The following is a 25,804-nucleotide window of genomic DNA, read 5'->3' as shown; positions in this document are numbered from 1 at the left end:
AGCTACCTAAAAGCGTTCTGGGTTATATCATGTTCTGGTGAGGATAAAACTCAGTTAAGAGATATTGTTTAATGATATTTGACACAATCACTCGCGGGACAAAGTTCGGAAGCGCATGCCGTGTGCGGGACGGGTACGAGCGGAAGCCGCGTTTGTTGTTCTTCCTTCTGTTTCCGAGACGTTCAGGGTCTAAACGGGTTCAACAGCCGTGTCTGCATGTCTCTACCAATTCCCTTTATAAATCGTCTTCTACTGCCCCCGAATGAAGGTAATGTCATCTCTCAGCTTGTTCTCATGCTGCGGACACTCTGTCCAGGCTGTCCCGGGTTATATATCACAGTTAAATCCGCTTCCATTTGTGACAACTCCGTCTCCCCCGCAGTCCGCCTCGGTGAGCCCGGGCGGCGTGCGCCCTGCAGCCGTTAGCCAAACAAATCCAGCGCCGTGCTTTAAGCTCGCTAAGCAGTTAACCTGTCCACACTCCGTTTGGACGATATTTTTAAGAGTTTAGACACTTTGAGACGTAGAAATAGACACATTCAGAGGGCGTGTTTACCTCGTTGTCAGGTGTGACAGCTGGTGAGCGGTGGGCCGAACTTCTCCTGAACGGGCCCGTCCGTGTAACGTTAACTTAACGTGCTTGTCACTTTTGACATGTATCAGAGCTATGTTACGACACCCAGCTGTCGGCGCAGTTGCCCCTTTCTCCGTGTAATAAAACTCCTGTCCTGACAAACGAATGTGTGCACAGTTGCCAAAGCAACAGATCCAGGACTTGTCATAATATTGAGGGTATCTGTGACAGCCCCCCCGGAGTCTAAAATGTGGTTATCATGTCAGGCATGTCATGCGGTGCAAGTCGCCTTTGCAACTTCAGTGTGGGGCCTGTCTCCGTATGGTTGTGATATGAACTGATGCCAGCAGGCCGTATATCTGTCCGCAGCAGCTCTTGCCGCTTACTTGTGAGCCAGTCGTGTGTAAACAGGTTATGTAAGTCTTCTCCAAACTTGTTCACCCTCAACCAACCTCATGGCGGCTGCATGCATATTTATCCTGCACCCCGTGCCTCTCCTCACTTTGCGCACTGCTGGCATGCATTGTGTTCAGATAGTAAGAAAAGACATGCAAGTGTTATTACACGTTTTTATACGTTCCCCCCGAGCCATGCATGGGCAGCAGGCTGAGAGCAGGGGAGTTTAAATAGGCTGCAAACTCTGCTGAAAGCTGTGTGTTTTCTGAGAAGACCTACTGTAACTTATAAAGGTCGAGATTGTACTCTTGTTAATACAGCAGATGTGATAATCACTCCACAAGGAGTTGTGATATCTGTGACTGGGTAACTTGTTATGTTGCATGTGAACAGAGCCTCCAGCAATACACATGATGTCTGAGGAAATCCATGTCACTTATACTATTATGCAACTTTTAAAGGTGCACAATGTAGTTTTGGGGAAGACATTTTAAAAAGAAGAGAAAGATCTGTTATATTATGCCCAAACAAACTATGTATGTCTTAGTTTTTGAATTGATAAACTAACTGACCTTAAAGGACTGTTATACTTTGTTTATATGAAGCGGACCCTGCCATCTTTCTAGCTTCAAACAGACTTCTGGGGACCTTATTTTCCTCTGAGAACATCTTGTTTATTCACTTATGGGAAAGATAAATATTTCTCAGTTTGTGTTATTACCTCATTAATATTGTAAATATTACAATTCTGACTTTGAATTATGCCCCTTACAGTAAAAAAAGGCTGGAGAAAAGATTGCATCTCTTGAAAAGCAAATCAAGTTCATTGGTGGATGCTTTGATTGGTTAGCTGCCCTTAAAAGTTGTCACATTCAGGTTGAAGTTTTTAAATGTTTTGTGCCTGATTAACATGAGCAATATTACTCAAATCAGCATCACAAAGTTAATAATAATTCAAGATTCAAGAAACGTTATTGTCTATCACATTGTGTCAGAAAATTGCCTTTGTTTAACATGAAAAACATTCACACCATTCACACCAATTAAATTTGTGACTACAGTACCTTGACAAATATTTGTATTTAATACAATTGTCGGTACCATGGGGAAAAAATGGACATTGAGGGCCTAAATACATTTATTTTTATTACAATGTAGATATAACAATTGTTATCTAGCACAAGCACTTTTCTGTCCTGTGATCACTTCAAATGTGTGAAGGAGATGATTTCTAAGAATCTTTGGAACTCTTATTTCAAAAATAATTTGTGTATGAACCCCTTTAGAGCTGAGATGACATTAGGACAGAAATGTGTTGGCTGTTGATTGTGACTCTTATTTTAGACTCTGGTAGGTGAGCTGCTGTTGGAGTGGCAGCTGTTTTGTAATATTGAAAATGATGGCATAATTTTTAAATTCAGTCAGCTGCTGTGGTTTGTAGATTGACAGTGTGTCTTCCTGTTTTTTTCACATTAGTTCTTCTTTTGTTTTTAGCTTGGACAGTCAACAGAAATTCCTTTAAATCACATGCTGAACTCCACTGACATCAGTGTCTCAGCTCTTCATTGGACGCCAGTTTCCTTGCCAGTGTGTTTTAACTGGTCCAGGCTTTGTGCCGCTCTCAGGGTGGAAAATCACCTCCATCCAGCAGCCTTGTGCCGGTAAATGCTGCCTGAGGTTGCTGAGTTCGCGGACTCCAGCAGCCACTTGAAAGGACAGACAGTCATTTATTTGGTTGTTCAGATGCGTTAAAATATCCAAATAGGTGGGGAAATAGGTTGCAGTTTGCTGGATCGTTTGGGGGGCTTTGCCATTTACTGAGGCCTGGAGGAAAATAAATTGGCACCGTAATAAGGACTGGCTGAAATGGTCTGTGAATGTTTAAAGTGATATGTCTGAGAAAAAACACACATCTGATGACATTTTATGCAAGAATCCAGTCGTATTTCTTGGTGTGTCAGGTTATTCTTTTGAAGAAAAGTAAAGATTTCTTGTACAAATTAAACAGAACATGCAGTGTATTTTAAAACATGCCACAAAAAGGACACAGCATTTTTCTTATTTATTTGTTGATTTTTTTTAAGTTCATCAACAGACTATTTATCAGAAACTGTTTGTGATTAATTAATCATGTAATATTTAAAAGGCAAAAACTCCAGACATTCTCTGGTCCCAGCCTTTCCAAATATATAATAAAAGGCTAAGTCTTTTTTCACTCAAAAATGAAAAACTGTTATTTTTGTCACTTAATAAGTATCACTATTTTGTTTATTTACATCTGCATTCTTTTAATTGGTTCTTAATTATTTCACATTAATTCACATTCATTAAGCTTTATTTTGGTTAAGTACTGTGTAACACATTTTTATCTTTGTTACCTTTTCCTTTATTTAAAGGGTCTCTGTGGAGTTTTCTTGTGAACAAAAGTTACCTAAGCGGCTCATGTTTTTCTGGAAAAAAGAGTTTAGTAAAAAAGAATTGTATTACTTTTTGAGTCCAGTGGGACAGCATTGTATGATATCAAATGAAAGGGGGACACACTCATAGAAAAACAGCGTCATTACACAAGTAGAGGTCCACAGGGCAACTGTGATTTAGAGAACAGTAAAGGTTTTGCCTACTTTTTAAGATTGTAATCATTATATTTATCCTTATTCTTTATCAGCACTCATGATACTTTTTATTTTTCTAATATTATAAACTCATTTTTTTGTGTTTTGCTTTCTTTTTCAGATTAACAGGTATGCCAAAGGAAAAATATGATCCTCCAGATCCCCGTAGATGTTACACCATCATGTCAGCCGAGGATGCGGCCAATGGGAAGAAGTCTTACTGGGCCGAGCTCGAGATATCTGGTCAGTCTCTGTCCCTCTGGGTCTGCTTCCATAAAAACACCCCAAATGTAGCCTGGAAGCTCAGATGTAAATCTGTACCCAATAGATGTAAGAGATAAAACCAAGTCCAGGTGAAAATATTAAAATTGTTCGAAATAGTCGACTTCCAGGTCAGTGTCAAAGCAGTTCCATATGTCACAAAAGTTGTTCAACTTTAACTGTATTGCAAGCCCTTTACTTTTCTCCTATATGAATTAATATTCATCAAATTAATAAATGATGAAAACAGTCTTTAAGTCAGCTCTACTGAAAAGATGCCTGGATGCTGCTGGTTGAAGGACTCCTGGTTAAGTTAGGGAAATCCATAAACCACCTGATTGAAATGACTTTGAGACCTCAAGTGAAGCTGAAAAGAGAGTATGATCATCAAGTTTCCCAGTGTTGTTAAAAGTTAATTATAAACATACATCCAGGTGTTCATCAGCTTTCTGTTTGATTTTATTTGAACTCTAAACCGTACACATTAGATATGGGTTAGTCAGTGTCATTCACCTCTGAAATGAAGAGGGTTTCGTCCTGGTCAAAGCTACAAAACAACAATGTATAGTGTCATTTATCTTTTTCATCCAGTTTGATTTCGTTGTGTAAATTCTTTATTTAAAGCAACATTATGGGTGAACTGGTATTTTGTGTGGGTTGGTGCTCCCCACAGTATATGTGGTGAGTGCAACACCACTGTTGTTGATACAATACAAATCCCAGGTCTGTAACAGTTCGTCAGATGTAATGTAGGTGCAACTACAAACAAAGCTCATTACATGACAACAATGTTTCTGTTGTCAATTTGTCATAACCCGGCTCATAGGTTATGACAAATACGGCATAGGACACAATAGATGGCAGTAAATGAGTGAATATATTAAATTAACTTAAACAACTGAGGTTGTAAATACAAATATGAAGTGTGTTAGTCAGTAAGATCAGTAATGTAATTGTGGATGCGTGAGCAAAATGGGGTGTAAATGTTGTAAAGTGAAAACAAAGCAGAAACCAAACAAAGAAAATGTGCTGCTGCTGCTGGCCGGGGTGCAACCCAATCAGAGAGAGCAAGGGCCGGGTTGCGACTGGGTTTTTATCCTTTTAGGAGCGCCTGCACCAGGTGCTCCCAATCCGCACTCTGCTGATGTTACCTTCAAGGACACATAGGAAAAACCATAATTGATCAACCACCTCAGCACATCAACACTAGACAGGGACCGTCACATACGTGTTGAAAAATTGTATCTCAAAGTGAACAAACAAGTATGTAACGCTGTGATCCTGCCCTCTCACTTAAGTTACATAGTGCAGAAACAAGTGATGGGGGGTGAATTGGCTGAGACAAAGACACCATTCACCCTGTAACAAGACACTGTACTATCAACAGGATTCAGAAGCTGTTACTTCAGGGTAAAAAAAGTTACATAATGTTTCTTCAAGTCCAGTAATTGCCCACAGAGTTCTCTGCCTTTTGGGTTGTTCTGCAGAATTTCACCATTCTTGTTTTCGTGACACATGAAGGTCTGATTGATGTTTTGTGTGATTTTACACTCCGATAAACTGAAGTGAAGCTTTTGTTTTGGTATGAAGAGGGCTAATATTGAAATGTTCTGATAGAAAACAAACATTTTCCACGAAACAGAAAATCAATTTTGACGTTGGTTTTGTTCCCTGGTTCTACTGATCACAAAGCTCAGATATCAAGTATATGTTTCTTTAATAAGATCAGGAAGCAAAGACCTTTTAAAGACAATCTGTACCCATGTTTGTGTTAACGTAGGACGAGTGAGGAGTCTGAGCAGCTCATTATGGACGCTCACCCACCTGACGGCGCTGCACATCAACGACAACAACCTGACCCGCATCCCACCGGACATCGCCAAGCTGCCCAACCTGGTCTACCTGAATCTGTCGTCCAATAAACTCCGCAGTCTGCCTGCCGAACTGGGCAACATGGTCTCTCTCAGGTAGGTCGTCAGTGTGGTTAGTCCTGTACATAGCAGTCCTGAGATACTTTTAGGGACACATTTTTGCACAGAATGATGTCTGTAGATTTTGTCCTCACATCACTTACTTTGGCAGCACATTAGCAGTCCTGATTAAACGGGGGGAATAATCATTGTTAAAGCTGCTTTAAGAGGGATTGCTAACTGAGAACAGTTAACAATGTATATTTTCTTTTGTAAATCAATGATTCATTCATTTGAGGGATTACATACACGAAGAACATGGTGATTACAACACAGTACAACCATGATCAAACACTCAGATGAAATAGGAGGATTATTAAATGTGTGGGTGGGAACAGATATCCCACAGGGCTCCTGAAATCATCTCACCTCAAAACTGATAGACAAACAAACAAAAATGAAGGTGACAAGTAAAGACACATTTTGTCTGGAAGACTTAATTGAAGTGAATGAAGAAAAAAGGAATTAGTACATTGTTAGAGAAAGTTTCTGAAAGAAATGAAAGACCCAGTCACAATTAATTAGTATGTTTTTTACCATTTTTTTCAGGGAATTGCTTTTAAACAACAATCTTTTACGAGTTCTGCCTTATGAACTTGGGAGGCTTTTCCAGTTACAAACCCTGGGGCTTAAAGGTGAGTCTTCTCTGTTATCATTACCATTATTTTGGACCAAGAACTCAAATCGTGTATTTTAAATTAACTTCTGACAGATTTCTAATTACCACTATACACCGAATACAAGTTAATGCTTGCTGTCATTATTTGTAAATATAAACAGGTTTTAAAAGTGTTGGTGAATTCATAGAAAACTGTTCCCTCTATTGTAGTTTTCTATATATTTATATTTGTTATATGGTTGTTTTGCAGGAAACCCTTTGTCCCAAGACATCCTCAATCTGTACCAGGAGCCGGACGGAACCAGAAAGCTTTTGAACTACATGCTCGACAATCTAGCAGGTAAATCGCTCGGTGGCTTTACCTCACAGCAGGACTGTTTATTGGAACTCATGCATATTTAACCACTGGCAACGCAGGTATATCATAGAAGGTATACTATTGTGTTTGTCACAGACAAGTGAGCACTTATCCCTTATTTCACCTTGCCCTACCCTGTTTCGCAGTGCACCCAGAGCAGCTCCCCCAAAGACCTTGGATCACTCTGAAAGAGCGAGACCAAATGAGTCCCACAGGTAAGTTCATCAGGTTAAACTTATTGCATGTTACAACTTCTTGTTGGACTAGAGGTAATTCATTATTATATGTGTCTGTCTTAATTAACATAGATGTGAAAAATATTCTTTCTACTCAACAAAAACAAAATTCCTTGTTTTATCATCTAAAGTCGCCAATTGTGGCATGGCATCACCACTTACTGAGATCCAGCATGCCTTTTTGCCCAAATTGTTTAAATGTGATGGTAACTCATTTGTACACCGATGAGAAATTTCAACGTAGATTGTATCCTAAAGTAATTGTTCCCTGCACGAAATACGTTTGTAAAAGAAGTTTATTTGCATAGCACTTGTGAAATATCTATTTCAGATGGGCTGGGCAGCCAAAATAACTATGGAGAATTCAGATTAAAGCATCATGTTTAAACTGAGGGCAAAAGGTAACTGGTATCAGTGAGATAAAGGATACAATAGGACATAGTAAAGAATATGTTAAACACCAGGTGTCATTTTGGCTTTTTTCATGCCTCTTCAAATGATTTGCTATAAAGAGAAATGACTTGGTTGAACTCTTCATGACTCATTGCATCAAAAGTAGCCATTGTTTTATTATCAGAAGTCAAAAGCCTAAAAGGTTATGAACTATTCACCAAAATAACTCAGAAAATGCTTCCCTCTGTAGTGTTAAAGCTGCCAGGTTAGTAAACATGAATGTGTTGTGTTCAGTTCACTGACATCACCCCTCAGGATGTTTGAGACGATACAAAACAATAACACTTACAGGCCTATCAGAGCAGTGATGTAAGAGGGTGTAAAGTGTCACTGAATTGCCAAGTAGGATGTTACTTACTCAGGACCTCATTCTTTATTTATCAAGCACATTTAATAAAACACAAGTTAACCAGAAAGCTCTTTGCCAGTCTAGAATAAATGCATGCTCCCCTCATGTCATACTGTAGGTACACAGGTAAAGAAAACAAGAGTTCCAGCCAGAGAACAAACGATGCATTAAAAGCTTTAGTTGAATATCTTTCCAAAAGTAATAATCTGCAGCATTTGCATATTGATGAAAGTTTGTCCTGCTACTTTCCGTGGGGCAGCAAGCACCAGAGAGTACAGTTAAATTACATAAATCTCATTGATGATCATTTAGTGTTTTTCACCAACTCTTAAAGTCTTTTCTTCTCTTTGTCCTCTCCTGTAGCCGTGTTCACGGTCATGTGCTACAATGTGCTTTGTGACAAGTATGCCACGCGGCAGCTGTACGGCTACTGCCCATCCTGGGCCCTCAACTGGGAATACCGGAAGAAAGGCATCATGGAGGAAATCACCAGCTGTGACGCTGACATCATCAGCCTGCAGGTGAATGAGGGGCAGCTCCACTTGAAGTCGACATTGCCTTTATGTTTTGTTAGACTTTGGAATTTTAAGCCAAATTTATTTTCCAGATCAAAAGAAACAAATCAAGTAATCAGTGCAGGAAAGAGGAAGATTTCCTTTGTGGGGAGGTCAAAAATTTAAACACATACTTAAAAATACACTTTTTTAAAATAATTTCTTATTATTTATATTTATTGCATTCCTTCTTCACCAAACAAAAAAACTATCTGGATTAAAAACATTGAACTTCTTTGATGTAATCAATATAAATGAATATAACATTAGGTGAAAGGAAAGGATTTCCTTTTGAGAGATACATTTTTCCACTTTTGGGTTCAGCATCACGTCAAAAGTAAGGCAACAAACACTCATTGATCACTACTCTATTCAAGTTTATTTGCAGCACTTTTTTTTTTTTTTTCATTTTTAGCAAATCATATTGGTTATCTGTCACAACTTTGCTGTATTGAAAGTATTGAAAATTTCATTTCACAATCGTCTTTACACAGTTATTTTTTTTCCCCCAGGAATATAATGATTTTTTTTCATTTGTGGCACTATTTGCTGATACCTAACCCCCCTGCTTCATGTCAAGATTTGTTTTGAAATATCTCTTAGCTTGACAGCTAGAGAGTAAGCAAGTGTAGGCTCTACAGTAATGCTAGTGGCTCTGTGAGGCTGTGCTAAATACTAAGGCCAGCATGCTCACAATGACAGTGCAGATGTTAAGTAGGTGTATTGTTTGCCATGTTTACCATCAAGGTTTAGTGTGTTAGCATGCTAACATTAGCTAATTAGCACTTAGGGCAAAATACAGATGGTGCTAATGTGATTGTCATTAGGAGTACTTTTGAACAAAGAACAATTTCTTACCAGAAGATGGTGCTAGAGGAAAAGTCAGGGTATCACTGTACCCATCAGGACTCATCATCCTGGAACCATGGATATATGCAAACAGACCTGCTAGTTATGCCACAGAAAAGGTCAGCGGACAACCAAATTAAGGATTTATGGTGGTCCACTAAGGATCGATATTTGTTAACTTAATTTTAGTGTAGAAATGAGACAGGGTCTGAAATGGGGGGAAACTTAATATTCACAACTTAAATCATACCTGTTGTGGCTGTGATTTTAGCAGTTCACTTGTGACTTTGAACGTGAAGAAAGGTCTTCTCCCACCATCTGTCCATCCCTGACTTTCACTGACCGAGAGAGGATTATTCACTCACAACAAAGTCAGTTTTAGTAGATCATGAAACTGATTTATTAAGTTGTTCAGTCTCTTCTGTGCTGTAATTGTCAGACTGTACTCTGTGCAGAGCTGCACTGCTGCTATCAGTTTCTCATATCAGTACACAGTATCCAACCATTTTCCTTCAACACAACAAGGTCTTTGTCTCGTACATCAGGAGGTAGACGTTACTGATTAACTGTAGTCAGTTTAGACCTCTGTCCAAAGGAAAAGGAAACTGTTTGTCCCCCCTGACAGTGCTTTATTTACTACTAATATATAATATATATATATATACTAATTGTTTAAACTAGATAGCTTGGAAGGACCATGAACGCCTCTCTATGTGACCTTGTTGTCTTCGATATAACTAGACTTTTGGACACTATCGTGTGGGGTCTGTGCAACAGTACTGTTTTAATTTATTCATCATGAGACTGACCTGAAATTTCTCTATTTAAATAATCAGCTGATGATCCCTCTTTAGTCTGCTCTCACAGTTACTCCTCTCTTTATACACACATTTTATTGACTCTTTTAAATATCTTACCCTATGTGTGTGCAGGAAGTGGAAACGGAGCAGTACTACACCATGTTTCTGGAAACACTAAAGGAACGCGGCTACGATGGCTACTTCTGTCCAAAGTCTCGTGCCAAGCTGGTTTCTGAACAGGAGAGGAAACACGTGGACGGCTGCGCTGTGTTTTTCAAGACTGAGAAGTGAGTTTAAGAGCTCTACTTTATATTCTTTACATACATAAATCTGTGTAATTTATAGTTTTTGTATTGTTTGGTTGTCAATGACAATGACAAAAACTGAGTGAACTTCATAGAGGGGGAGCTCTGCAAAAATGTATTTGATACTGACCCTGAGCACACTGTGACTGTGTGTGCTGTAGGCATAATGACTTTGATTCAAGTATGTAGTATAACAGGGATATTCTTACATCTGTAGTTTAAGCTAAGGCTTTCAAAGTCCTTCGTGAATATTTATGCCGCTCTATGGATGTTTCTGCAGGTTTACTTTGATCCAGAAACACACAGTGGAGTTCAACCAGGTGGCCATGGCCAACTCTGAGGGCTCAGAGGTCATGCTGAACAGAGTGATGACCAAAGACAACATTGGAGTGGCTGTTCTTCTCGAAGTCAACAAGGACATGTTCTCCGGTGGTAAGAACAGACAGTCACTCAGTAAACCATCTGCAGAACAGATCACCAAAACGTATGATTTAATGTTACTATGCCTAACAATATTACCCACCAGACCACAGACTGAATACATTTTTAATTAGCAATGTATCTGTCAATTACTGTCAGAAACATGTGTTAAAGGCTGTCACAAGCTCGAGACAATCAGCAGTCATCCACCCAACTACATTCATTAACAGTGACGCAGAAAAGCAGCAAATCCTAATACCCAGATTTGTTTTTCTGTATCTGTTGTTTTCTATCAGCTTCATCAAATAGGTCCAGCACGTGGTTATTGTCAGTCTGGGCTATATTTACTGTACATGAAAATTGGTCCCAACACATTTGTAACTTTATGTTAAAAGAGACCATATTATTATTATTATTACAAAATTAAATCAATGACGTAGCAGTCAGCCTTCACACAGCAATTCAAAAGTATGTGTTGGTCACATGAGATAAGTGCATGGCAGGAGAGAAAACCTGTAATAATGTTTTGCCACAAGGTGTCACCAGTGACTTTTATTACCGTACACACATTAATGTATGGAGAGATGCCAAAGCGAGGGGGCTGCCTTGTCTTGAACCAGCCACCCTCCAAGCCTTGTGGACTGAGTTCTTGCCACCAGTAGTCATAAGTAAAAGATTAAATCTGTTTCATTACACTTTTACTCCAGTTACTTTAAAGTAGAAGTTTTTTTTTTTCCCCTCATGTCCTGTAAATCCCTATCATGCTCTAAGTGATATTATTTTACTGTCTCAGCACTTCTTCAGTTTCTTAAGTTGCGCCAGAGCTCTGTGCTTTTCTGTAACCACAATAAATCCAGGGTCGGATTTAATTTGGCGGTTTGGGGGTTTTACCAAACTTTTCTCTTATTTTTACTCTTGCAAAGATGTTTTTTTTTGTGTGTGTATGTGTCTTGGTTTAAATAATTTTACCTATTTTATCATTGTGCTGTTATAGTGGATCTGATTTAATCCACTGTTAATTTCACTGCATATCTGTGGCATAATCCAGTTTCTTCCTTTTTTCCTGTTTTCAGGCATGAAGCCATCACAGGAGAGGCAGCTGATCCTGGTTGCCAACGCTCACATGCACTGGGACCCCGAGTACTCGGACGTCAAATTGATCCAAACCATGATGTTTCTGTCAGAGCTGAAGAGCATCGCTGAGAGGGCCTCGGGCTCCGTGGCAACTGGTTCACCGACCTCCGACCCGTCCTCCATCCCCATCGTCCTGTGTGCTGACCTCAACTCACTGCCCGACTCTGGTAGGACTGCCACTTCTCAGGACCTTTTGCCAACGTTTCAGTTTGAGACTCTCTTAGTCCTCCTCAGTTCATGTTGATGCAGGTTTAGTTCAGTATACTTATGTTGGATGATGGTGTATCTCATATTATTTGCACTCTTCAACTAAAACTGTTCAGTAAGCTCAGTACAGTCATTGATTCAGTTTCCCTTTCTGCCAATAGATTATGAAGTTGGACATTTTATCTTCTTGTAGATAAATACACACAATACATTTTGGAGTCATTTAAGTCTTTTGTAAAAACAAGAGGGTTGTTGTCTACATTCAAATTCAACCCTTTTATGATGCAGGTGTGGTGGAATTCCTGAGCAATGGAGGAGTAGCCGAGAACCACAAGGACTTCAAGGAACTCCGCTACAATGAATGTCTGACCAACTTCAACTGCAACGGCAAGAATGGCAACTCGGATGGAAGCATCACACACAGCTTCCAGCTGAAGAGCGCCTACGACAGCAATCTGATGCCTTACACCAACTACACATATGACTTCAAGGTGAAAACCTCCTCTATGTGTTGTAATGTCTGTACACAAGTTTTAAAGAACTGATTCACTAAATATTTACCAATGCAGACTGGAAAAGTTTAGCCTTTGGATCTATTTTTCTTTCCATTGCAGTTTCCCAATGATCTTAATTCATTTCTCGAGCGTAGCAAATCAGCTAGCAGTGTTTAGAAGTTCATATAACAAAAGTTTAGTCTAATAAGTAGATATTTTAGATGTGTAAAACCGCAGAAAATATGTAAAACAGCATGGTTTAAAAAGATTAGCTATAATGGAAAGACAATCACTGGCTTGGTTTTAGCTGATTTATGGCCTTGAAGTCAATTTCCTCCTGATCATTTCTTTTGTGCCCAAGTTTTGAATATTGTAGGTTTTAGAGGATAAAATAATTTAAAAACAATACATGCCAATTAAAAAATCCTGTGCTGTGATCATGCCAAGCATCAGCTACATTCTTTAACCAAAAATTTAAATGAAAGAAAAACTGCATTCTTTCCACCAAAGCCAGATTATTTAATGAGCTGTCTAAATCACCCTTCTCACTGAGGTCGATGTAATGGCACTTTAAACAAGCAATGAGAAGAGGTTAGTGCTGTTAAACTTTGTATTTGACTACAGTATACTGAAGGTACAATCAGTCAAGTTGAGCATCAAGTAAAAGCACATACAGTACATCAGTGGGCTGAGAATCATAAAAAATCAACCCACACCGCATGAAACACATATTTTTGAAGATCTGCGTGGGAATGGAAAACCCTGCACAACACGGCACAACCTCTTTACGCCTTTTTATTGTGTTGATGTATATGCCTGTATCTGAGTCTGCTCTCGCTTTTTGAGATATCCTGTGGTTTCTGCTTTGACTAATGAGTCATTCAGGCATTTGTCACACAGGCTGCTCCTGGTTGGCACGTCAGTATTAATGGACGTCAGCAACATTTTCAGTGTTACACATGTTTGCGTCAGAGTGGTATAAATAATCTCATCTAATTCTTGGCACGAACATGAATGAGCATGTTTACCAAAATGTAAAAATATGTTTAAAAATATGTATCATAGCTTATGTAAATGGAAAAGGTTGCTTTTTTTAGATACTAGGGAATTCCCACTGATACAAACATATTTCCATCACAGCTGAGAACATTTTAAGTGATTTAACCCATTTTTTGTATCTGCAGGGTGTGATCGACTACATCTTCTTCTCCAAGACCCATATGAGTGTCCTGGGCCTGATGGGACCGCTGGACAGCCAGTGGCTCGTCGACAACAACATCACAGGCTGCCCCCATCCCCATATCCCATCGGACCACTTCTCCCTGCTGGCCCAGCTGGAGCTGCAGCCTCCCCTGCCCCACCCACTCAACCCCCTCAATGGGCTGCACCTGCCTGTCCACAGGTAGTGCAGCCCGAGAAAGCCCCCGCCCACCCTTCTTACCCCACCTTCAAACACTGTCCTCCCCGCCCTCCGGCTTTATACAGGACCCTGTACAGTTTACCGGTCATGTTAAAACTCAGACATCATCCGACCCTTCAAACCCTGAGACACACCCAGCCAAAAGGAGTGAAGTATTCGCCCGTTTGTTGCTCCTTTTTGTGTTTTTGCACACTGTTAATTATATATTTTATTTTTTCTTTCTCCCCTTAAAAATGCTTAATACCAAATGTTGGGCTTGGGAAGACGTTGCTATGGTAACCCCCAATGTCATCCTTTTCCTTTGCCTTAGATATTGATCATTACCGCCTGTAGATTCTGCTCACACATCATCAAACCTTAACTAATACCATCAACTTTTTAAAGATACATCTACTACACAGACATCGGCAGATTAGCTGAGCTTCATTTGCATTTCTTGCTGTGAAATAGTCTTTTTAGAGTAAAAACTAAACAACATGATATTGATGCTGCACCACAACCAGAATGTTGTGTTAAGGTCTATATAGAAGTGGGACCTCCGGTCATTCCCAAATAAACTGACAGATATTTTAATTAAAGGTGAATCACTACAAACAGCTGAATCTAAGTTAGAAATGTTGTACGCAGGTGTGAAGGTTTGTTTATTTTTTGTAAACACGGGTCGATGATTTAAATTCTGTACACCAAAATACTTAAGTCAACTACTCTCAAGTGAAAAGCTACAATTTTTAACGATAAATAGTACCAATTGGGTGTTTTTAAAAGTAATATACTGTCATTGTAGCACTAAATTGGTGTGTTTCATATGGGAACTAAAATATGAGACGTATGTCACGGCTGCAGGTAACGGCACTGAAAATAGTGATGACAGATTGTTCTTGGGGGCTTTCAGATTGACCCTTGCCCTGAGAAAAGTCATGGATAGTAATGGATAATAGCTGACTCCCAAATAATGCAATTTTCAGCCTGAAAGCTGCCTCACAGTGCTGCCTTTATGTTGCTAAGCTGCTGAAGTCACCCCTGTGAATTTCTTCTTCTATAAGGTATTGGCCATTCCGCAAGTTCAGTGTAGTTTTAAAAGATGCAGTTCTTTTCACACTTTGAGGAAATTAAAAGAGTTCCCAACTCTTATGTTTCTGTCAGCATTGCTACAAAATGAGGCCATTACTCTTTGACTTGCTTTGAGGAAAATATTTTAAATCAAACTATATTTGTAACACAAGCCTGATATATATCAACAATGCGCTTTACACTTTTAGTTTTTCAAGTCGTGCTTTTGAACACCTACGGTCTTAAGAGAGAATCATCCTGTTTTCCATTCACCTGACTGGCCAAAGAATCTATCTATTTATTTATTGGTGCCAGAGAATAAAAACCTCCTGAAAAGAATCTGCAAATGATTTGCGACCAGGAGACGAATGTATTTACCAAAGGCTCACTATGAAATTGGTCGTTGGAGCCTCTCAATGCCAGATTCCAGTGGACTCTAGACTTTGTATATTGTGTCAGATAATTAGAACTAATAGCCCTTTATGTAAGTTGTAACTCAGGGCTATACTATGCATCCAGCAGTACCTCTCTTAACGAAAGACTCTCAGAGTCACGTCGTACGAGCAAAAACCAAACAGGAAGCTATTGTTCTGAAAATCCTTTATAAGCACAGGTAATGTATGTACTTGCATACATAGTATATGTTGTCATCGTAGAAGTCCCACGTCTTTGTGCATTTTTGATAAAAACTGCTGCTGCACTTTTGCTCCATTTCCAAAAAAGAATGACTGTGGAGTTTCTTTTTTGGATTCGCCAGAAGATGCAAAAATCGTTGAGATAAATTTGGTTTAGAGAAAGTTCAGGAGGTTTAAACATCGTCATTTGGTTTTGTTGTTAGGCTTTTAAGAGACTATCGAGTCTCAAAATGTGGGATTGTAAGAATTATTTAATGCAGGTGTTGGACTGGGTATCAATACTTGCACCTATATGTTAAAGTACCTTAGTTTCAGCACTAATACAAATATTATAGCCTATGGTTTTTTTTCAATATTTTGAAAAGTCTAAAAAGAAATGTAAAAAAAAAAAGAGAGAAAAGATGGATTTCTCTACAAGATTTCTCTGAAATGTTAGTCAGCTCCAATCCTTCAAACTAAAGAAGAACTAAACTAAAAGAACTACTTGTCTGAACAAAGTCAGCCATACAGTAGATATAAAATACAGTCTCAAATTAAAAACGATTTGATTTCTAATCAGGAACAGTCTGGTTGGAAGAAAAATTAGTTTAAAATATTTTCTGAGTTCTTAGTACGTTAGACATTTAAACACTGCGGTTTGATACCCAGCCCTGTTTGTGCTATAATAGCTGCCTGCACATGCATTCACAGTGTTTAAGATACTTGGCACATTTCCCACTGTAGTGTCTAGTAAACCCTGAATTTCTAAGATTTAATTATTTAAATTAGTCGAAACATTTGCTCCGTTCAGTATTTGAAAAGAAAAGCCATAATTTCGGGATAAATGGTGTCACCCTGTAACCTCAGCTTTAAACCGCAATCAGATCAGTTCTACCGGCCTGGACGGGGCAGTATCAGCTTTGCTTCATTTGCACATGATTTGACGCTAACGGATGCACCTCCAGTTTTGGTGTAGTTGTTGAAGTCCATCTTTGTGAGCATTTTAAGGCCTATACTTCACTCCTAAACTCACCTCACTGGGTTTTTTTGTACAACAGCTGTACATAAATGAAATTGCCTTTGATGACAGGGCGTCTTTCACATCTGTGAGGGGAATGTACCATTCTCCGATTAAGGGGCGTATTTTTTCTCACAAATCAAAGATGTACTTGTACTTTTATTTTCTTTGCCCGGTGCACTAAAGCTCTCATATGTGAATACAACCTCCATCTGTCTCTGAAACTCTTGTGGAGACAAAACATCTCTGTCCAGCATTGTTTTTGAACTACGGGCATTTTCTGTCTCCTACTAACATGCAGTCTTTCAATAGGTACTTTGTACAATTCACTATTACCAAGTTTTTGAGAAAAAAAAAAACATAAACGTTTTAGGTTTAAAAGCAGTTTGTCTTGATGGCTTTTATTTCTCCAGTGCACATCTAAGTGTCAGCTCAAAGCTTTTCATGCTCTGAGATGATGTTAAAGCGAAGTTATTTTGGTTTCTTCCTCTTTCAATTTGATGTTTCCCCACTGGGTGATCCGGGAAATTGTTTTGCATATCCCGTTCATATCTCTCTACACACATTATCCTACATCCATTGCACATCTTTTACTTTTTACATGATAATATCCAGCTTTCATTACCTAAGCATATGACCTATTGATTTTGTCTCTGTAGAGCGCACCTCACATAATTTTTTCTACAAACAACGTGCCTAGTTTGTACAACTTCTCCAACAGCAGCACTGCCCATGAGACCAAGACGCTCAGAGATTAACCCAGCGCCATCATCCATCCATCCATCCATCCATCTATCCATCTATCCATCCATCCATGCTTTCATCCCTCCAGTCCTTCCTGAACCAACTTCAGGGGATGAGATCACGAGGAACTGAAACTGGTCAATCATTGTTTTCCTCAGAGTGGTTTCTCTTTTTTTCGTTTTTAATCAAAAGGCTTTTTTGTATCCATAACATCGAGGACAAATCAGTCATTTTAGACCAGATATTGCAGAGGTCGCTGTATCTTGCACAGGATTATCACGACTATCATCTCATGTGATTTCTGAATGTAAAAGTCCTGTCGGTCAATATCTGGCCATGGCTTGTTTTTATTTTGTTTGGGTTTTTTTCCTTCCACTGTTCCTTCAGGCTCATTTTACAGCAATGTGGTTGCTACATGAGGTTTTTAGTCGGTGGTGGCCAATAATAAAATGTCCAGCCATGTCCACTTGGGAAAATGAGGATTATCTGACAGAGCATTTAGCATTTGGAGGGAGGGTTTGTTGTTTTTAATCTACTTTTACATGTTAAAATTGACAGTCTACAACTAGGCCAGGCATCCAAGCCAGGAAACATTCAAAGGATGCCGTGTAATGGTTTTCTTCCCAGTGTATTAACCTGTAAGTAAGGAAAAGGAATTCAGAAACTCAACAAACACCAAGAGCCAATCAGAGAAACACCGTTTTTAATCATTGCAGTACATTTTGACACAGTGTCTTTAATAATTTACAGTACTGAACACAGGTTAATGCACTGGTTAATATGCTGGAACGAGGCCATTGTAGAATAAGATTTTGTTAAGAGGAAAGGCAGCAACTTCAGTATCAAAACACTCTCCAAGCCACTTCAAGTTTCTCGTCTTTATCAAAGTTGTGATTCTGAGAATACGAGTGACGAGAACAAAGAATGCTCGACTGTTACTTGTGGAAACAAAGAATTTAACTCTTTGGAGCGTTGCTTATGTTGCTGCCTTTCGGAAACGTTGTTTTATTCATGTGTAATAAGCGAAGTAAACAGAACACGGGGTCCTCAGCCACCAGCAGTCACCAGCAACGGTGCTACATTATTTCTCAAGAGGATTTCAAAGGACTGCACTCAAACCTGCTATATGTAACAACGATGTTAAGTTTCTGTTATCAGATTCCAGACGAGCTGCTCCTCACCACACTGGTTTTCAATCCAGCAAGCTTCCGCCGCGTTGGGTTGGAAGGAAAACTCTGTGGTGGAGAGTTGCTAAAATTAGACGAAAAACAAAGCAGTTTCTGTGTTGTGGAAGCCAAAGTGTGCATCGTGTCTGCCGACTAAATGTCAAAAAAAGTGTAAAACTGCAGCGACACAAGTAACTGTTCGCCTGCCAGGACGAGTGGAAGTCTGTCTAATGTAGGTGGCAGTGCTGACTTTGTTGTTTTCCTCTGACAAAACAAATGCAGCTCTATCCTTTGTAGACATCCTGTTTGCTTGTGTTACAATCGCTAAGTTGCAACTGCACATTGCGCGTCATCAGGGCCGGCCCGAGCTTACATGGAGGAAAAAGATTTAAAATCAGCGAAAGGCACTTAACACTTCCTCAAAAACCTGGATGACATAAATATAACTTTAAAAAAAAAAAAGAATGACTACACAACCTTTCACCAATGTTGGAAGAAAAACTGCTCGAATTTTTTGAATTTTTATGCTTATATATAATCAGAAAAGGATTGCATGCTACTGTGTGAATTCAGAAAGCTTTTTTAACCCTGGAGTAGCACTCAGCCTGACCTGTATAATGTTAACAAACACCCTGATTGTTGTTGCCTTAGCTGGTGCTTTAATGCAAGATGCTAATGAGATGCATTATGGGAATGGTAGGACCCAGTGTTTTTGACCTGAACTAGGAAGCGGAAGTCAGGATAGCTCTGCCTCTGCTGCCGGAAGTTTGAACCATTCTGTCTGTAATCTGCCGCTTTTACTTGTAAGACTTTATAGAAGTGAGTTACTAAATCACTGAACTACACCTATTAGGAGAAAGAACAATGAAATCAAAGGCAAATACAAACAAAACCAAACAACTGAACACGTATTCGTGATACCGAAAAATCTAACATTTAGGGTGTGAGGTTGTGTTTCTGGCTGATTTCTTTTGGCCGGCTCTGGCACAAGCAACACATGACTGTATAGAGAGAGGATTTCTTGTTGTACTGCAGCAGTGATGTCAACACAAGTGAATGCAGGACTTCTACAAAAGCTTCAGCTGTGTTTTAACATGTGAGCAGTTCCGCCTCGGTTGAAACCAGACATGCTCAGCAGCACTTGTATCATCTCTACACCCAAAGCCCCGACTCCCCTCTCCTCCTGTAGGCAATAAACATGTCGTTTTTTTGAACAGTCTTTTTGTCTGAATTCTTTTTTTTATTCGTAAAGTCATGGATACAACACGAGCACGTCAGAGATTTATAGCACCATCCAAAACATCATCAATGCAACGTGGACAGCAAGATTTAATACACATTCGCAGGAAGACATCCTCTGTTTTTTCCAATCAGATTTTACTTCACGATACAGATTTGTGGTTTTTGACAATGAAATTGCTAAATGTTTAAGAGTATATACTTACAACAATAATGCTTTTTAGCTTGCTTAATGAATTCACCCATAACACATCATAAACTTACAGAAGAACATTACCAAATCTCAGGCAGTATTATTGTCTAAATATCAGCATTTCCAAAAGGATAGCACCAGAGGGACCAATCAATTAAAGAACATTATCTGCGAAACATGTGAAACATAACATTTGAATTCAGCGGCTCAGCCCTCTCAGAAATTAATTCACAGCTTAATAAACCTGTCTGAAGCTATCGGCTGTTGCCACTGAATGTGATCAGAGGCTGACACTGGAAGCGACGGCTGGAACAGTGGGAGAGGTGGCCATCGAATTTCTGGAAAAGAAAAAAAGATGTAATTAACGAGTGAATAACAATTATTCAGAGAGCAATTAAAGATTCAGTGGCTTATTATTGCATTTTGTGATCAAAGGGGACAAAAAACAACCTGATTGGAAAATATACAATGTCGGTATTATATAGGTTTTAATACAATTATCGAAATAAATGACAACCAACACAAGAAGAAAAAAAATTTCTTTTTCCTTTTTTTTTTTTCTCCTAACAGAAAGTTTTACATGTCAAATAAGAATTGATCAAAAAAATATTTAAACTACAAATCCATTTCTCAGTTGCCATTTTAGCAAAGCACAGGTCGTACTGTGGTTTGGAGAACATCAGCGGTGGACTAGAGGCTCCTGGCTGCTATGATTTGTAACTGATGCTGTGCCGATTAAAGCAACATTATGTAGAAAGTGGCACGCTGTGCGACTTGGCAATTGTTTGTCAGACATCAAATCAAAATATGACTCGGTTAAACCGTTTTGGTCCTAAAAAAAGAAATCCCGTGCAAGAATGCAATCAGTGATGAATATAAAAAAGAGTCATTACTCTTTCACATGGTTCATCAGGTCCTTGAACCATCCCGCCTCTGGGTCGATACAGACTTTAGTGTTGTTCTTTCTGGTGATTCTGTGGAGAAACAGAAGGATACAAAAAAAAAAAACATGTGTGTTAACGCTGGAGAAATTCCCACACTGGATGTCTGAAAATCCTATTTCATCAGTGATTGATGGGAAAGTTTAAATGTGCTCCCATTCAGAGACGCTGACAACAAGGGTTACAGTAAAACATTCTACTACTATCAACAGAAGTTTAACAGAAGTGAAAGCTGTGTGTTATGAAATACTACTTGATAAATTGAGCTTTTTTTTCCATTTTGTGCAATGTTGTTCTTTTGCTTGACCACTTTCACTTTTAGTCCAGAGGTACCACCGGTTAATGGGACACACCCAAGCTTCATCCATTCTTTTAAATGCCAAACCAGAGCCAAGATGGAAAGCATCGCCTAAGTTAACTAGAACACTATACTTGAAATTAAAATATACAGTCCAGCTATCTTTGAATGGATCTTGACTACTCACATGACTTCAGTGTGGCGACAGTGTCCTGAAACAGGAAACACCTCAACCTTCTTGATGACGCGAAGGGGGACACGAGTCGAGATCGTCCGTATGCAGAGACACGTCTGCCTTCTGGGAAAAGCTGAGAAAATGTAAAAAGGAGTTTGATTAAAATCTCAATCTGTGGTGGTCTGCCTTTGTAAAGCCTAAGAAGGACAACACAATTTAACCCCATAGAAAACTCTGCAAATCAGAGTGAACTGTGACAGAAAAAAAAAACATAGTTCAAGGTCCTGTCAGTCGCTTTTTACAGGAGCTTTCCTCCACATCTAACAGTCTCTGAGTGGACAGAGATGAGGTAGTCTAAAATTAACAAACTCAAGCACTGGCAGAGAGAGACTGTAAGATGCAGTTTAAAAAGCTCTGAAAAAGCAAGTAAGTGGACCTTGAGTTTAATTTAAAAAAAACAAAAAAAAACAAAAAAAGGTTTTGTACCATGCAGAGTGCCGATGCAGAGAGTCAGAGCAGCTAGGAGGAGCAGTGGTTTCATCATCATCTCGGCGGTTGTTTTGATCTTCTGGCACCAGCGAGGATGTGAGAGTGTCAGTGAGAGTGAATGCAGCTGAGTCTGGGCTTATATAGCAGCAAAAAAGGAAGTGTGCGTGTGTTTTTTTGTGTGTTTTTTCTGCTTATCAGCAATATTGTGTTATCAGTCAGCAGATCCGTTGTCTTAACTTTTAGAGGTAAATTAAAGTCTCATTTAAAATTTCAACAATCTATACTGCAACGATATCGAAGGGGTGACTTTTGGCACTTTGACAAAACATAAACACTGAGATTTTGATAATCATCAGTAATTTGGATGCAATGACTAAGTGGGTAAAGGCAAGTATCAGAACAAGTAGTTAATTGATTTTAACTCCAGGAAAAGACAACCCTCATCTAAATATAGCAATACCCAAAATCTAAAACCATGTAGTCTCATATGGAGATAACAATATGATATTGACATACTGTATCTATCCACTTTCACTGACTACAGCATTGTTAAACTTTGTGATTGTTTAAGGTTGAAGAAAGACTATAGCCTGTTTTATTACAAAAAAAATCCACAGTAACCTCGAGACATACGATTCAGCATATATCCAAAAAAGTCATGTTTTTTTACCTTTTGTTGACTAAACTGCTTTTGTTGCCCGAATCACCTAACCACAGACTACATACCATTGTTGTATGCCAACCATCAACCCCAAACACTTTACTGATATGGTCTCCCCAATGACAGCAAACCTTGTTCACAAAGAATCCCTTGAGAACAAACAACCTCACTGTCCTGTTTGGCGAGACCATATAGATGTATGACAAAACTTAACAGACCAGTAAGCAATGTAGCTGAGGTATATGTTTTTTATATTTTAGTGAATATATTACTAAAATGTTTTTTTTGGTCTGTTCTCATCAAGAATATTCAAAATATCCAACAATCTACAGGCTTCACATATACAACTGGCAGGTTACTCAGAGAGCAGACCTCAGCCAAGGCTGAGAGTCCACTCTGCTACACTTGTTCTTGTTGAGGGTAAACTCTGAACATTTACCCTAATAGAGATTTGTGTATTTACATTTTCTTGGCCAAACCTTAGTTTGTGAAAAAGACGTTGTTAAAATTGTATCAGTCCTCCGATGAAACTGCAGAGGTCTCCAAAACCAGAGGTTTACTAGAATCCATCAATGTGGACTGAGTCACTACATTTCTGTAACCGACTTGCGGATGTTCGCCATTTATTCTGCCAAGGCCTGATGCTCTATCTCACAACATTACCTGAAGTGAATGATAATTAATGCATTTGCACTGAAATTTAGATCCATTTGAATTGTAATGGGTTCCTTATTTCTTTGGCCCATACACAGACAGTCAGGTTGCAAGCTGAGAGGCACCAAGTGTTATGTATAACAGAGACAAGAACCTAACTTAAAATAACTTAATCGTGGCTAGACACAGCATAAGCACATGAAAGGAGAGCTCTATGAACTGAAACTTTTATTCTTCAGCCGGTCCATGAACGTTCGGTCCAGGACAGACTAAGCAGACAGTAATTGCAGCAGCCTGGTTTCAACCAAGCGAGAATCAGGAACAGAAAAGGATACTGGAGAGTACCAAGAAACAAACTCCAGCAGAGCTGTACTTCTGTATTTACTACAGAAACTGCATCCTCTTCTGGTCATCAGTTAATTGAGGGGACACTTACCCACATTTGACTCTAGTTCCCATAAATGAAAATAATGTGTATGCCCTAAAATTAGATTTAGATAAGCTCAGTCATGTACAGTAAGTAGTGAACTCCGTTGGTTTTAGGTTAGGCCCCTTGAGACGAAAAAAGGCCGCACTACTAGTCTTCAGAGTATCTTCTTTCTTAAGACTGAGATCCCCCTAATTCATCTCCAGCCCTCCACCATGAGAAATAGTTTGCATATTATGACTTAAATAACTGCCGGTCGTCTCGCTGATGGTCTCATTTGCTTATGTAGGTCATAGAGAGGCAGCTGTATTACACTGTGTCATAACTGGGGCCTTTTCTGTGCTGGGTTTGCATGTTGTCCCCGTGCCCGCGTGGGTTCTCTCCCATTATTCCGGCTACCTACTGCAGTGCGAATGAGACATGTAAGTGAGGTTAACCGGTTTGCCTGTAGGTGAGGTGGTTGTTTGCACACCGCCCGACCTGACCTACAATCCAAAAAAGGTCAGTAGTTGACAAGCAAGAAAATAAGTCTCCAAAATCAACTTTCTCACATTTAAGTGCAAATTTATTTTGAGGGATCTGTGAGCCAGGAAGGATTCAGATTAATATAGGTGCCTGTACTGACACTTTACACATTATTGCTTATGTGGTTTCATCTGTTCCTGACTTCCTGCAGATGTGGCTCCAACAGGCGGCCTGGTGATAGCATGATCCATTCTTCTACCTAATTATTAATAGAGCTAGTTACTTATCTTAACTTATTTCTGATTGATTCAAATTAATTAGTTGCCTCTACTATGGTTTTCTTCTATCTTGGACTCAGATACAACGATATATTTATGGTTTTGTCTGTTCATTACAGCATTGTGTTACCTTGGAAAGTCCTCAATGAAAGTGATTTGCCACCTTCCTCAAAAGAGACGGACAGGGGGAAGTGGGAGTAATTTTAGAGTAAGACGTAGTGGAGTGAGTGCACAAGTGATGAATATGATTTGAGGAAGCAAATTAGGTCTTACGCAGGTGTTTGAGGGAATAATGTGAGTAAAAAACGTCTCAAGAACAGTCACAATCAACGTCATTACCAGTTAGAGGTCAGTAAAGGTGTACAACAACGACAACTAGTAACAAGGTGTTACTAGTAATAAAACTGTCTCAGTGTAAATACTATCAAATGACAAGTATAAAGTTATAAGTATATCAAACTCTTTGAGCTCCCTCCATCATTTTCACTGAGCAGCTGTTTCAGTCTTATGCATTCATGTATTCACGTAATCATATTTAGCATTTTCCATTTCCCAAGAAGTTAAATCAAAGGTTCAAGTGAGGGCTTATAACGTATTCAGTCACAGCTCAGTTTCAAGGATCCAGCAGATCAACTGACAACAAAGCTATTGTTCAACTATTTCTGACTGGCTGTGGTGACACACAATCACGCAAATATCTGATTTGACACATAACTGAAGATTAAAATTAGCTTTAGGTTGCAGTTGAATGATTAGCTGACTATTGACTGAAATAATAATCAAGAGTAGATCACGATATAAATTCCTCTATTAACATCTTGACAAAAAGAAAGAAAGAAAGAAAGAAAGAAAGAAATGTCACTATATCAACTATTTCATGAGTCATTCACACACATATCTCATTCAAATACTTGAAATTAGCATTCAAGTCAAACGGGGCTCTTACATGATCAAAACACTCAAAACATCCTTAAAATTGACGAACTGATGACTCATAATTGCCCTTATTTGTAAACTTGATTTTTCTATAGAAACAGCGAGGTATTATGATTTACTGAAAGACTAGAAAATCATCACCACTCCCTTTGATAAGGCTTCCTGCATGGTATGGATTAAAGACTAAGATGGTGTGAAGTACAGATTTTACACCAACCTGCCGATGCTAAAATCGCTACTTCACACCACTTAGGCGCTAAACAGGAAATTTTGTTGTGCTGCGTGTGAAATCTGATAAAGCATAAATCCTGGAAGTGATGCAGGTTAGCATGCATCTTATCAAAAGTGTGAAAAAGATTTCCTTTTCAAAAAAAATATACTTTGCAGGGTGAAAACAGAAACTCTTGGTGTCAAAAGTTTGAACAACCAGCAATGAGATGAACCT

At 39.0% G+C, this 25,804-nt stretch overlaps 2 protein-coding genes across 2 annotated transcripts; one reads left to right on the top strand and one right to left on the bottom strand.

Moving 5' to 3' along the window:
* The first annotated feature begins 112 nt into the window (after positions 1–112).
* cnot6l (CCR4-NOT transcription complex, subunit 6-like) lies at positions 113–17,077 on the top strand. The gene is made up of 12 exons (XM_030417016.1): positions 113–268; positions 3,704–3,825; positions 5,624–5,810; positions 6,363–6,448; positions 6,683–6,772; positions 6,937–7,005; positions 8,192–8,349; positions 10,164–10,318; positions 10,617–10,768; positions 11,830–12,057; positions 12,386–12,588; positions 13,776–17,077. Exons 2-12 carry the CDS (start codon positions 3,714–3,716, stop codon positions 13,995–13,997), a joined length of 1,662 nt encoding a protein of 553 aa, XP_030272876.1. The 5' UTR covers positions 113–268; positions 3,704–3,713; the 3' UTR covers positions 13,998–17,077.
* Positions 17,078–19,822: 2,745 nt separating this feature from the next.
* cxcl13 (chemokine (C-X-C motif) ligand 13) lies at positions 19,823–22,045 on the bottom strand. The gene is made up of 4 exons (XM_030417041.1): positions 21,936–22,045; positions 21,462–21,582; positions 20,929–21,009; positions 19,823–20,373 (listed from the first exon to the last, which is right to left on the bottom strand). Exons 1-4 carry the CDS (start codon positions 21,994–21,996, stop codon positions 20,316–20,318), a joined length of 321 nt encoding a protein of 106 aa, XP_030272901.1. The 5' UTR covers positions 21,997–22,045; the 3' UTR covers positions 19,823–20,315.
* Positions 22,046–25,804: the final 3,759 nt, after the last annotated feature.

The sequence above is a fragment of the Sparus aurata genome, chromosome 5, assembly GCF_900880675.1.
Source record: "Sparus aurata chromosome 5, fSpaAur1.1, whole genome shotgun sequence".
NCBI classification, from domain to species: domain Eukaryota; kingdom Metazoa; phylum Chordata; class Actinopteri; order Spariformes; family Sparidae; genus Sparus; species Sparus aurata.
The sequence above is the reverse complement of the archived record's forward strand: the minus strand, read 5'-3'. Positions and strand labels throughout refer to the sequence as shown.

Coding starts and splice junctions, on each gene's coding strand:
- cnot6l (XM_030417016.1), top strand. CDS start 3,714: ATGCCAAAGGAAAAATATGATCCTCCAGATCCCCGTAGATGTTACACC. Junction 3,826..5,623: donor GGCCGAGCTCGAGATATCTG/GTCAGTCTCTGT, acceptor GTGTTAACGTAG/GACGAGTGAGGAGTCTGAGC. Junction 6,449..6,682: donor ACAAACCCTGGGGCTTAAAG/GTGAGTCTTCTC, acceptor GTTGTTTTGCAG/GAAACCCTTTGTCCCAAGAC.
- cxcl13 (XM_030417041.1), bottom strand. CDS start 21,996: ATGATGATGAAACCACTGCTCCTCCTAGCTGCTCTGACTCTCTGCATC. Junction 21,010..21,461: donor TGTCGCCACACTGAAGTCAT/GTGAGTAGTCAA, acceptor GTTTCTCCACAG/AATCACCAGAAAGAACAACA. Junction 20,374..20,928: donor CTGATGAACCATGTGAAAGA/GTAATGACTCTT, acceptor TTTCTTTTCCAG/AAATTCGATGGCCACCTCTC.